The sequence below is a fragment of the Zingiber officinale genome, chromosome 6B (genome assembly GCF_018446385.1).
Source record: "Zingiber officinale cultivar Zhangliang chromosome 6B, Zo_v1.1, whole genome shotgun sequence".
Lineage (NCBI taxonomy): Eukaryota > Viridiplantae > Streptophyta > Magnoliopsida > Zingiberales > Zingiberaceae > Zingiber > Zingiber officinale.
Genome location: NC_055996.1, coordinates 117,035,984 through 117,049,988, shown reverse-complemented (window position 1 = coordinate 117,049,988; position 14,005 = coordinate 117,035,984). Strand labels below are relative to the sequence as shown.

At 31.6% G+C, this 14,005-nt stretch overlaps 1 protein-coding gene across 1 annotated transcript; it reads left to right on the top strand.

Moving 5' to 3' along the window:
* Positions 1 to 18: 18 nt before the first annotated feature.
* LOC121991436 (subtilisin-like protease SBT3.9) lies at positions 19 to 1,755 on the top strand. The gene is made up of 5 exons (XM_042545438.1): positions 19 to 118; positions 662 to 687; positions 756 to 1,049; positions 1,135 to 1,199; positions 1,298 to 1,755. The coding sequence occupies exons 1-5, from the start codon at positions 19 to 21 to the stop codon at positions 1,638 to 1,640; spliced, it is 828 nt and encodes a 275-aa protein (XP_042401372.1). The 3' UTR covers positions 1,641 to 1,755.
* The last annotated feature ends 12,250 nt before the right edge of the window (positions 1,756 to 14,005 follow it).

Genomic DNA, 14,005 nt, shown 5'->3' with positions numbered 1-14,005 from the left:
CTCCAAATCTAAATCGAGATGGATTCACAGCATCTTCTAGCTAGTTTCCTCCCTTCTGCTTCTCTTCACTTTCAACTCCTTACAGATGATAGCAAATGGAAGTCAACCATCGGCAAAAGTTAGAGTCCTACAGCCTTTTCTTTATTTCCCTATATGTCTATATACATATATATGTACACATATAATTAAAGTATTTAATTAGATAAAAAAGACGACAATTGAAATAAGAAAATATGTTTGTGCTTGCTTAAAATTTTCAGTTATATATTGTATACCTTGGAGAGAGGCGGCACGAAGATCCAAATCTTGTTACCGCATCACACCATAACTTGTTGTCTTCTTTACTTGGAAGGTAAATACTTACTCCTGTCTTACTGTTTTTTTAATTTTTTAAATCTTTTTATTACCTTTATTTGCTAATAAAGTTACAACAAAGATAATAAATCCAATTGATGAGTGAAAAATTTTCCAGTAAGGAAGTAGTTCTGAGCTCAATTGTTTACAGTTATAGACAGGCTTTGCAGCCATGCTTACAGATTCCCAAGCTCTACAAATGAGAGATACTAAAATAGACAGCTTCCATTTAAAAATATTAGCACAAGGCATATGCTTATTTGATCTTTAACCAGAATCAGTTCAATTGAAAACATTTTTCATGTAGAATTACCGGAAGTGATTAGTATAAAGGTAAGTGGTAGTGTTGAACTGCATACAACACGAAGTTGGGGCATACAAGGTGTTGAACTGCATACAAGGTGTTATGGGGTCGCCTTGTTAGAGGTTCAGATGCTGCCGTGCTCAAGGCTATCGATGATGCCGTGCATGATGGTGTCGACATCTTGTCACTTTCACTCGGTGGTAGATTTTTCCAAAGTTTTGTCACAATACATGCTGTAGCAAAGGGGATAACAGTGATCTTCTCAGCGGGCAATGATGGTCCGCTTCCTCAAACCATTAGCAATGAGCTTCCATGGGTGATTACAGTCGACAGCACAATCAACCGCTCTTTTCCTACGATTATCACGCTCGGAAACAATCAAAAGTTGGTGGTAAGAGCTTCCATGGGCACATAAATTTTTAACTTCTAACACAATCAGTTTCTTACTAATTAATTTGATTATATTACTATGGCAGGGTCAGTCATTCTATCATGCATCCGATGATGGATCTAATTCGACAGAATTAATTCGAATTGAAAGGTACTTTAGTACTCATTTCGTTTCCTATTATTTTCATTTAAGTGTTTGGAAAAAGGCATATTAAATGTACTTGCATGTACGCATCCTATCTGCTGCAGTTGTTCAACAGATGAGCTAAATTCCACAAATATAGCAGGAAAGATTGTAGTGTGCGCTGATTCTTTAGTTGCTCCTGGAGACATTCCTTCTGGTGTTGTTGTTGCCTATGGAAGCTTCTCCCAAGTAGTGAATAGCTTGAGAGAAGCTCAGGCAGAAGGTGTTATCTTTGCTCGGTCCCCAATCAGCTTGCTCCAAGATTATGGGAGATTTATCTATCTCCTTGTAGACAATGACGTATTGCTACAAATAATGGAATATATAGAGTTAAGGTGTGTTCTCTATACTGAATCAGTTTCCTTTATCAAACATTTAATTTGTAGTCAATTATTCTATTCAAATTAAGCTAATATATATCGTTTGAGATCAACAGTGACACATCTTCTCTGACGGCCTTGATAAGCCCAGCTTACAATATCGTAGGAAGTAGAGTGATGTCTCCCAGGGTTGCAGCTTTCTCCTCAAGGGGACCAAGTTTGAAGTATCTGGATCTTAAAGGTACCTACTACTTTGGCTGATCTACTATATATATTTCTGAATAATTCCTATTTGTATCGGTTACTAGGTCATAAATTCCAAAGCTTTACTTTTTAATTAAAAAAAGATCTAAATTAGTTCTATTTTAGCTTCCCAAAACTAATTAAGAGATAGATAAATCAATGCAAATAATCATGCATACATTTGCCATTTGACAGCCGGATATCATGATATTTTTTAAAATATCTTTAATAATAATTTACGAAGTGAATTTTAGTTGACCGAATTCTAACCATTTAATATTGTCCAACTTTTAATTCTGGAACTTTGATGTCATGCCCAAAGGTGGATTTATATGGGGACTGTGAGGGTGGGGCGACGGCCCCCAGTCCCCATGTGAGAGAGAGGAAATTGGGGAAGAGGGGAAGGCGAGGGAATAACAGCGACAAAAGACTCAGGGAAGAGAGGAAGTTGGGAAGGCGTCGCCGCTAGTTTCTCAAGCGAGGGAGCAAGCGAGGGAGGGCCAGTGAGGGGGCGACAGGGACTTAGGCGAGGGAGGAGCGGTGGCAAAGATCAACGGTGGCGAACGGCCAGGTGAGAGAGGTACGATATAGTGAATTGGTTTTAATTAAAGGGTGCTACGATACATGAATAGATTTTTAATTGAAGGGAGCTAAGAAACAGTTAATGAATTTAAAATTGATTAATTAAATACGAGAATTTATATATACTTCTTTACCCTAAACGAATTATTACTATATATATAAATTTACTTTAAATTTTAAAAAATATAAATAAATTATATTTATATATTACATATATTATCAATTTATTATTATCATTAATAATATTATTTAATTTATTTTAGAAAGAATTTTAATTAAATATCAAATTAATTTAATTTTTATTAATTAATTTGATCCTCCAATCAAATACTAAATTAAGTTTTAAATATTTTTCTATTATCTAATCCTGACTGATTCGATTCTAACTCTAAATCGATCTTGCATAGGAATACGATCCTATAAACTATAATTTTACCTACCGTCCACGTGTGAACCGTGTGCATCGAGTTCTTCGCTTCTGGTAGTCAGTACCTCTCCGACTCTGTCATCAGCTCTATCCACCTTCTCGTCGGCACCTTCCTCCTCATCTCTCACAGTTTCGGTCGTGTGACCTTTGAATATAATATATAATAATTATTTTCGTCACTTAATATACGCTCCTTCCTCAAACTTAAAATCCTAGATCCGTCCATGCGTGCCAGTAAACTTCAATTGGTAGCTTCTACGATAAGTTTTGGCAAAACAGGGAGGAATACAATGATGTGATTTGATGTTTCAAAAAGTTGTTATTAGATGGCACGAACAAAGCGATCCTCGGCACGGAGAAAGAGAAAGAGAAAGAGAAAGAGAAAGTCATATATGTTCCCGAAAAGAAATCAGGGGAGGCCGAGAAGGTGATGGTGCCAGAGGTTACATTGAGTAAGGACGCCTTATGAATATTGAAAACAACATTACATTAATGAAATAAGGTTGGTGAATATCTTCAATGCTATAGTTTTAACTGGGTGTGAAAACAACATTACATTAATGAAATTTTTTATTTTCATTATTTTGGAATATTGAAATTTTTTATTTATTACATTTAATTTGTGTTTTTATTGGATGTCTATGCATATGCATAGCATTCTTTTAATGAATAAATAAGTTTAAAAGGATTTTTTTAATTATCACTCATATTATAATAATAATAATAATAATTATTATTATTATTAAAAAGAACATCACACCCACTCCATAAATTTTTAACATAATATGAATGATGTCGAATAAGTTAAGTCCACCTGAATCAACATGTCAAAAAATTAAAATCAACTAAATACTTTACTTGAAATATTTGAGAGCATATGGTGTTAAAAGATGAATATGTTTGTCCTCAGTATTCCCGTTAATCCGTCCTAAGATCAATACGGAGGAGGTAAATCATGGGTGACTACTAACCTTTGAAATAGTGACTAACATATAAGGAAGACATTTATCTCAATTTTATTAAGATTTAAATCATAAATTTCATGATGATAATATTTTATATGTTAGAAATTAGAGTCATCCGAAAGGACAAATAATTGAGAGCATATGATTTTATATTTTATAGAGGACGGTGGGAGGGAGAGAAAACCTTTTGACTTCTATTCATTTCTTCTTATTTGTTTAAAGTAATAATAATAACACTTCTAAATTTTAAAAACAAATATCATTTAAATTAATAGACTATTTGAAGGTAAAAGGAAAAAAATAATAAATTTATAGTAAAAATTATAATAGATGATTAATTATGTCGTATTTAAATTGATAGATAATAGTAAAGATTGATGGCCATTCATGTTTAAATAAATCATTTATTGTGATCCATTTCTATCTTTCTTGAGCTGTGTTATTGGTCGTCGATCATAAAATTATATTGATTTATCGATAGAATATTCTGTCCGTATATTTGATTATCGATAGAATTCCGACGGCATATTATTTGTTGGGAGAAGATTTGTCGAAAATAATTTTCTCGACGAAATGCAAATTTCTATCGTTAATTTTCTCGATGGGACGAATCTGTAATTTATCTTAGAATCTGGAAAAAAAAAATCTCCGATGAAAATGATTTGTTACAGATTTGTAGATTTTTTATGATTTGATTATTAAAATCGTTTTTGTAGTCAAAATTAGGATGAATTTCAAATTTAATCATAAATAATTTTGTGATGGATAATTTTTTTTTAGCAAAATTAGTGGCAAATTTGACAATGAAAATATAATTCGCCCCAAAATTTAATAACAAATTTTAAATTTTTTTTCTCAGAATTTGATATCCCAACAATTTTTATAACAAAAATATTTCATAGATTAGTCCCAAAATTCATGGTAGAATATGACATTATTCGTAGTGAATACTGTAAAAAATAATATGTACAGAACGGTTCTTAAGGCACTCAAAAACTTCTATTTAAAATAATAATATGAAAATAAATTAACTTTTTTAAACACAACTAATTACGTTATTAAATTTAAACAAAGAAAATAAAGAAGCAACATGATAAACTATTATATTAAAAATAATAAATATTGAAAATTAAATCATGTAATTGCAAAACGCATTAGATGAAAAAAATATATTGTCACATGGGTTATAAGGAGAGGAGTTCCTATAATAATATGAGAGGAGATATAAAGAGAAGAAAGAGAAAGTAAGGAGGTTCGGTCAAGACAAATGCGTTCGGTAAGTAAACCTCAGTCGTCCACTTTGAACAGGCCGCGATAAAAATAACAAGAGCACATGATATAAACAGATATATGAGATCAGACTAACTCAAATGGGTGAAGTACTAGTGAGCGCGCCTACGGCTAATGAGGAAGTCTTGATCGAGCAGGAAATATCGACCGAGAATATAGGTCTGGTCGAGAGTATAAGCCAGATCGAATTATAACAAACGAAGGATTAATGTGTGTTGATACGCTCAGTGGTAGAAGGATGACCGGACATAAAATATCGGCCAAATAAAATAACAGAGGGTCAATAGACCTAGGAGCACTTAGCAAGTAAAGTTCCATTGAGTTTAAAGGCGAACATTCCTAAGCAATCTCTGTAGTCGGTCTAGCAAAGATCGATTGCCTGTCATAAGGCCCAACATAACTCGATAGGCGAAATCCGCGCGAGCATCGACACGATACAAACATATTTTGTTCGGTAGTAGAATCCCGGTCGAGAGTATACATGACTCGTTCGGCAATATAATCTCGGGCGATTGAGCAGACATACGGACCGAGACGGTCAGAAGGGATTTGACTCAGAAACATCCGGTCAGACATAGATATGACACATCCGATAGTATAATCCCGGTCGAGCGTATACATAACTCGCTCGGCAGTGTAATCTCGGGTGACCGAGCAGGCATACGAACCTAAGTCGCCAGAAGAGACTCGGCTTAACACGGTTGGTAGAAGAAGCCCGGACGAGCATACACATAACTCGCTCGGTAGTGTAATCTCGGGCAACCGAGCAGGCATACGAACCTAAGTCGCTAGAAGAGACCGGTTTAACACAGTCGGTAGAATAAGCTCGGATAAGCATACTCATAACTCGCTCGGTAGTGTAATCTCGAGTGGGTATACCAATGCACCTTTAGGAGGCTATTAGTATAAAGTCGACCTGGCAAAATCTGGCCGAGCATAAAGACACTCACATTCATTAAATCTCATGAACATAGCTAGTAAGGAGTATTACAACCAAATACCGATGATGTATGAATAATATACAATCATATGATAATTTGGCGGGAAACAGCTTCTATAAACTTTTGTAGGTGTGGTAGACGACAAAGAAGGTACATCTAGGGTACGAAAAAGATTCCTTAAACTATTATTGCAGGTGCTTACGTCATCTCATAACAAACTCTAACAAATCAGGGTCCACTTCATGACTACGGAGGTTATATGAAGTGGTATAAAAAAGAGGATTCCTCTCCGTTGGTCAGGTATATGCACAACATCACCACTGAAACCCTAGTTTTATTCCAATTCACTATACTTCTTCTTCTTCTCGGTTGGAATAGAAGGGACTAACTTGAGCATCGGAGGGTCTAGCCAGAGATTCTCACCCTGGTCTTAAGTCACTGACGTTTTGTCGGTTGGCTTCGTAGTGCGTAGGAGGTGATAGCGTCTGCGGGGGCATTGATCCGTGCATTCCCTTCGACGCAATATTCTCATTCGCCGGAGTCTCTGTTTTGGATCAGCTTTGGGTGTCTCCGATTAGAGCTGTCAAATGGGTCAACCCGTGGCGGGCTAACTATTTGGCTGGGCGGGACGGGCCAACCCGCCAACTTGGCGGGTTGGGAAATTTCCAACCCAACCCATTCTAAGGCGGGTTGTGGGTTTGGCGGGCCAACCCACGGGCCCATCAAAATTTTTTAAAAAAAATAAAAAATATTTCATATCTTCAACATTTTACTTCGAAAAAGATTTCTACAATCAAATGTATACATAAACATGTATTTTAAATATAAATGAACACAAATGAGTACTTATGTTGGATGAAAAGTACTATTTTTATTTCAAAATTATAATAAAGAAAGATAATAAATTAGCCTAAAACTTAGCTCACATGTGTTTATTAAATTAAAAAGAACTTATTAAATTAATCTAGGCACCTGAATTTATTCAGGGCGCTTGGACCATGTCACACATGGCACCTAGATCAATTCCAGACACCCCGAGTTAAATCCGAACATATATATATATATATATATATATATATATATATATATATATATATATATATATATATATATAATAAAATCTAATCGTAATAAAATTCTACCGTATTTTTCTTTAAAAAAACTTTAACAATTCTTTTAAAATACCTTTTAATAAAAAAGTAATATTTACTTAATAATATTTATTTGAGATGATAATTAATAAGAGTGAAATAAAAAGAAAATAATAATAATAATAATAATTACTTGGTAATATTTCTAGTGGATAAATTATTTTTTTAAAATAATTATTTCCAAAAACTAATTCAAAATAAAATTATATTAATTTAGAAAATCTTATTATCTTTTGTCTTTTTTTTTTCTATCGTTCCTATCTTACCGCTCGGGGTGTTTGCAAGCGTTGGAAGATCGTCGTCGGTCCTTCTATCGCATCTGCAGGGTCGCTAGCCTGTGCCTACCTACTCTTCACCAAAGCTGGTCCCAGAGCAACCTCTTATCAGAAAGGAGAGAAGGTGTTCGTGATCAACGGGAGGTGCGCGAAAGGCAAAAAGTTACAGTCAGCACACGACCTACGATGTGGCAACCGACACGTGGATTGAGATGTCGGATTTAGGACAGGACACGTGTTAGGAAACTTCAATTGGTAGCTTCTGCGATTAGTTTTGGCAAAATAGGGAAGAACACAACGATGTGATTCGATGTTTCAGAAAATTGTTATTAGACGGCACGAACAAAGCGATCCTCTGCAGTACTGAGAAAAAGAAAGAGAAGGAGATAGTCATATATGTTCCCGAAAAGAAATCAGGGGAGGCTGAGAAGATGTTGGTGGCGGAAGTTAGGACTGCCGGCAAATAAGGTTGCGAATATCTTCAATGCTATAGTTTTAAATGGGTGTGAAAACAACATTAAATTAAGTTAATTTGAAAGATCACGTTATAACATTATAATGTGAATTTTTTTTATTTTTTTATTTTGGAATATTGAAATTTTTTAATTATTATATTTAATTTGTGTTTTTATTGGATGTTCATGCATATGCATAGCATTCTCTTTTAAGTTTTAATGAATGAATAAGTTTAAAAGAATTTTTTTAATTATCACATGTGCACTCGTATTCTAATAATAATAATTATTATTATTATAATAATAATAATTATTATTATTATAATAATAATAATTATTATTATTATAATAATAATAATTATTATTATTATTTAAATTTAATGTTTAAATTTAAAATCAGCATGTCAAAAAATTAAAATCAACTAAATACTTTACTTCAAATAATTGAGAGGTTATAAAGACTCTTTTGATTTGTATTCATTCCTTCTTATTTGTTTAAAGTAATAATAATAACACTTCTTAATTTTAAGAACAAATATCATTTAAATTAATAAACTATTTAAAGATAAAAGGAAAAAATAATAAATTATAGTAAAAATTATAATAGATGATTAATTATGTCGTATTTAAATCGATAGATAATAGTAAAGATGGATGACAATTCATGTTTAAATAAATCATTTATTGTGATTCATTTCTATCTTTATTGAGATAAGTTATCGGTCATCCATCATAAAATTATCTTGGTTTATCGATGGAATATGCCGTTGATATATTTAGTTATCGATAGAGTTCCGGTGGAATATTATTTGTCGGGAAAAGATTTGTTAAAAATAATTTTCCCAACGAAATGCAAACTTATATTGTTAATTTTCCCGATGGGACGAATTTGTAATTTGTCCTAGAATTTGGGAAAAAGTCTACGATAAAAAAGATTCGTTGCAGATTTGTAGATTTTTCATGATTTGGTTAAAAAATCATTTTTGTCGTCAAAATTGGGACGAATTCCAAATTTAGTAGTAAATAATTTTGTGATGGATAATTTTTTTTATTGCAAAATTAATGACAAAATTGACAATGAAAATATAATTCATCCCAAAATTTGATAACAAATTTCAAATTTTTTTCCGCAGAATTTGGCGTTTTATAGATTAGTCCCTTAACGCACTCAAAAACTTCAATTTAAAATAATAATATGAAAATAAATTAACTTTTTTAAACACTAAAAACTAATTAGTTATTAAATTTAAACAAATAAAATAAAGACGCAACATAATAAACTATTATATTAAAAAATAATAAATATTGAAAAATCAAATCAAGTAATTGCAAAACGCATTAGATGAAAAGATATTTTATACCAAAAATCAAAGTATGAAATGTAGTATTGCTAAATTGAATAATTTTACTATTTTATTTTGTTTCACTTGATATATATATATCTATATATATATATATATATATATATATAATATGCCCACAAAACGTCGTGGGCTAGTCTATGCCACATTTATATAGGCACCTGAATTTAATAGGTGTATGGTTTTATTTTTTTTTTTAAATCAAATATTTTTTTTAAGATCAACACTATATCTATCTCGAAAAGATAGAACACTATATCTATCTCTAAAATATTTTTTAAATATTTTATCAGAAATATCTTAGTTAAATTCATTATAATTTAATCTCTGAATCTTAAAATTTTAAACATTAAATATAAATAATATATCCTATGAATTTTTAATCTTGAATATTATAATCAAAAAGTCTTAACTTACAATAAAGATCTTATTTACTCAAATCTATTATAACCCAACTCTTAAATACTAAAATTTTAAACTCTAAATACATATAATATACCTCAAAATAAAAAAAAAAACTTACTAAATGAATCCAAGCGCCTGAATTCAATCCTAGCATATACGACACTTAGATCAATTCTAGACACCCCGAATTAAATCCGAACATATCCACTTGTGTACAGTATATTATATTATATATATATATATATATAAAGAATCTAATCGTAATAAAATTCTACCTTATATTTCTTTAAAAAAATTAAACAAATCTTTTAAAATACCTTTTAATAAAAAAGTTAATATTTGCTTAATAATATTTATTTGAGATGATAATTAAAAAGAGTGAAATAAAAAGAAAATAATAATAATATTTACTTGATAATATTTCTATCCATATATATGAAAAATTATTTTCCAAAAACTAATTCAAAGTAAAATTATATTAATTTAGAAAATCTTATTACCTTTTTATCTTTTTTTCCATCGGTCCCATCTTACGGAGCTCGTCTAACAAAATACCATGGAGGCCGATCTAATTCTAGGGTTGTCGGACTGCGTCGCTCTCGAGTGCCTCCTTCACCTCCTCTTCCAGGCCATCCTCGCCACTCGGGGCTGTCTACAAGCGTTGGAAGAACGAACTCGACTCGTCATCCTCGCCGCTCGGGGCTGTCTACAAGCGTTGGAAGAACGAACTCAACTCGCCGTCCTTCTATCGCATCCGCAGGGCCTCCGGCTTCTTCCACTGCGTCGTCTCGTTGCTCCTCCCAGGCAAGCTCTTGTCCACCGTTGACAAGTTGCTCTTAGCCCTATACGAGTCTGCCATAGACGTCTGCATGTTGCGGCATCTGGCCGCAAGGGCTGTAGCAATGCCACGATCATCGGACGGGAGCTTGTGGTTATGAATAAGTTAAGTCCACCCAATGAATTTGATGTTTAAATTTAAAATCAGCATGTCAAAAAATTAAAATCAACTAAATATTTTACATGAAATACTTTAGGTTTTAGGGTTTTATAGAGGACGGTGGGAGGAGGGGAAGACTTTTTGATTTCTATTCATTTCTTCTTATTTGTTTAAAGTAATAATAATAACACTTCCTAATTTTAAGAACAAATATCATTTAAATTAGTAGACTATTTAAAGGTAAAAGGAAAAAATAATAAATTTATAGTAAAAATTATAATAGATGATTAATTATGTCGTATTTAAATTGATAGATAAATTCATTTTTAAATAAATTATTTATTATGATCCATTTCTATCTTTCTTGAGCTATGTTATCGGCCGTCCATTATAAAATTGTCTTGATTTATCGATGAAATATTCTGTCGATATATTCGATTACTGATAGAGTTCCGACGGAATATTATTTGTCGAGAGAAGATTTGTCGAAAAAAATTTTCCCGACGAAATGCAAACTTCTAGCATTAATTTTCCCGATGGGACGAATAATTTGGGAAAAAGATCTGGGATGAAACGATTCGTTGCAGATTTACTGATTTTTTTTAACAGAATTTGGCGTCCCAACCATTTTTATAATGAAAATATTTTATAAATTAATCTCAAAATTCATAAGTAGAATATGGCATTATTCGTAATGAATACTCTAACGAATGTACAAAACAGTTCCTAACGCACTCAAAAACTTCTATTTAAAATAATAATATGAAAATAAATTAACTTTTTTAAACACTAAAAATTAATTACCTTTTTAGATTTAAACAAAGAAAATAAAGAAGCAACATAATAAACTATTATATTAAAAAATAATAAATATTGAAAAATCAAATCATGTAATTGCAAAACGCATTAGATGAAAAAAATATTGATAGAACAAAAATCTTTAATAACTCAAAGTATGAAATGTAGTATTGCTAAATTGAATAATTTTACTATTTTGTTTTGTTGCAGTTGGTGTATATATAATATGCAGAAAAAACGTCGTGGGCTCGTCTATGCTACAGTGATATAGGCACCTGAATTTAATAGGTGTCAGGATTTAATTTTTTATTTTAAATCAAATATTATAATTTTTTAGATAACAGTTATCTATCCCGGAAAGATATTTTTTCTTTTTGATTATAATAATCAAAAGAGAAGTCTGAACAGAAATTTTTTATTAATTTAAATTTATGATAACCTAATTTTTGAATCTTAAAATTTTAAATACTAAATACATATAATATACTCGAAGAATATCTAAAATTTTTAATCTTAAACATTATAATCGAAAAACCTTAACTCTAAAAAAAAAATCTTATTTGGTCAAATCTATTATAACTCAATTCCTAAATCTTAAAATTTTAAACCTTAAATACATATAATATACCCTAAAATAAAAAAAAATTACTAAATGAATCCAGACATCTGAATTCATTCAAGGTACCTAGATCAATTCCAAAAAAAATTAAACAATTCTTTTAAAATACCTTTTAATAAAAAAGTTAATATTTGCTTAATAATATTTATTTGAGATGATAATTAATAAGAGTGAAATGAAAAGATAATAATAATAATAATAATAATAATAATAATAATAATAATAATATTTACTTGGTAATATTTCTATCCATATATATGGAAAATTATTTTCCAAAAATAATTATTTCCAAAAACTAATTTAAAGTAAAATTATATTAATTTTGAAAATCTTATTACCTTTTGTCTCTTTTTTTCCATCGTTCCCATCTTACGAAGCTCGTCTCGTAGAATACCATGGAGGTCGATCTAATTCCAGGACTGTCGGGCTGCGTCGCTCTCGAGTGCCTCCTCCGCCTCCCCTTGCACGCCATCCCTGACGCTCGAGCTGTCTGCAAGCATTGCAAGATCAAACTCGACTCGTCGTCCTTCTAAAAGATATAAAAGAGAATTATCATAATTGAGCGGATTAAATTATCGAATCAAATCAAATTAGTATTTGGATTATTCTAATAATTCTGTTATAATTATTAGAATAATTCTGTTATTTATTAATTGGTCAATTGACCAAGTACTTTTTGAACATTATATATTTTATTGTCTTTAGGGCAAATATAAATGAACAATATATTTTATTACTCTCATATTATTTCTTGCTCTCTCCCTATGTTTCTTCTTACATGTATCAGAGTCATCTCTTTTTATCTTCCCTCAACTTCTTGAGGCGGAGATCCAATAAATGACGTATCTTTTTTTTTTAAATTTTTTTTCCCTCAGGCCTCTTCTTCTTTCCTACTTATTTTAATTTTCTTGTTCTTCTCTGTTTTCTTCCACCGTCAACCCCTTTGTTTCTCTTTCCTCTTCCTTAATCTTTGTGTTTCTCTTCCACAAAAAAATGTTTCCTTAGCGTTTCGATATCTGTGGGTTTTCTCCCACGGGCGCCGACTACAAGGTAGAAGCTCTTTCTTGTGACGTCGTCCAACAGCTACCGCCAGACAAGTTATTTTTACTTTAGATGTCAAATACTCAACGACATCAAAGAGGCCAAAAGTAAAGTTTAGATCGATGTCAGATTTGTCACAACGTTGGTCATACTGGAAATATATGCCCTAAAAGACTTGATTGGTCTCGGGTAAAATATAAAATTTGTCTCGAAATTGGACATTTTGATATTCAATGTCCTAGCTCATTTGATTCAAATTTCATTGGTGGTCCTACAACCTCAAGACAACCATCTATTTCACAAATATATCCTAAAGTCCTCTCATCTGTGCCTACTTATGGTAAAACTCCAGAGTTTTCATCTACTGATTGGTATATTGACACTGGAGCAACTTATCATATCACATCAGATTATAATATCCTTATAGACGTAATGTCATATTATGACTCAGATATGGTTCGAGTAGGCGATGGTTCAGGTTTACAAATTGCTAATCTTGGAAACACATATGTTCATTTATTTAATCAAACTTTTCACATGGGCAATGTCTTTCATGTTCCATCTATTACTAAAAATGTACTTTCTACACGTCAGTTTTGTCTTGATAACAATGTCATTTTTGAGTTTCATCATAATCATTATCTTATAAAGAATAGTGGAACAAATGCTATTGTGTTTTATGGGAGAATCAAAAATGGCCTCTACTATCTTCAGAGTTCTTCAATCAAAGCTTTTGTTGGTGAACGCACAAATAATCTAGCTTGACATGCTTGACTTGGTCATCCTTCCTTTCGTATTGTTCAGTCAATCATCAATAGGTATGGTTTACCTACTTCCATTAGCTCCTCTCCATCTCATTCATGTAGGGTCTGCATGAAATCTAAAAGTCATAAACTACCTTTCTCTTCATATAATCATGTTTCTAATTTTCCACTTGAAATAATCCATTCTGATGTTTGGGGC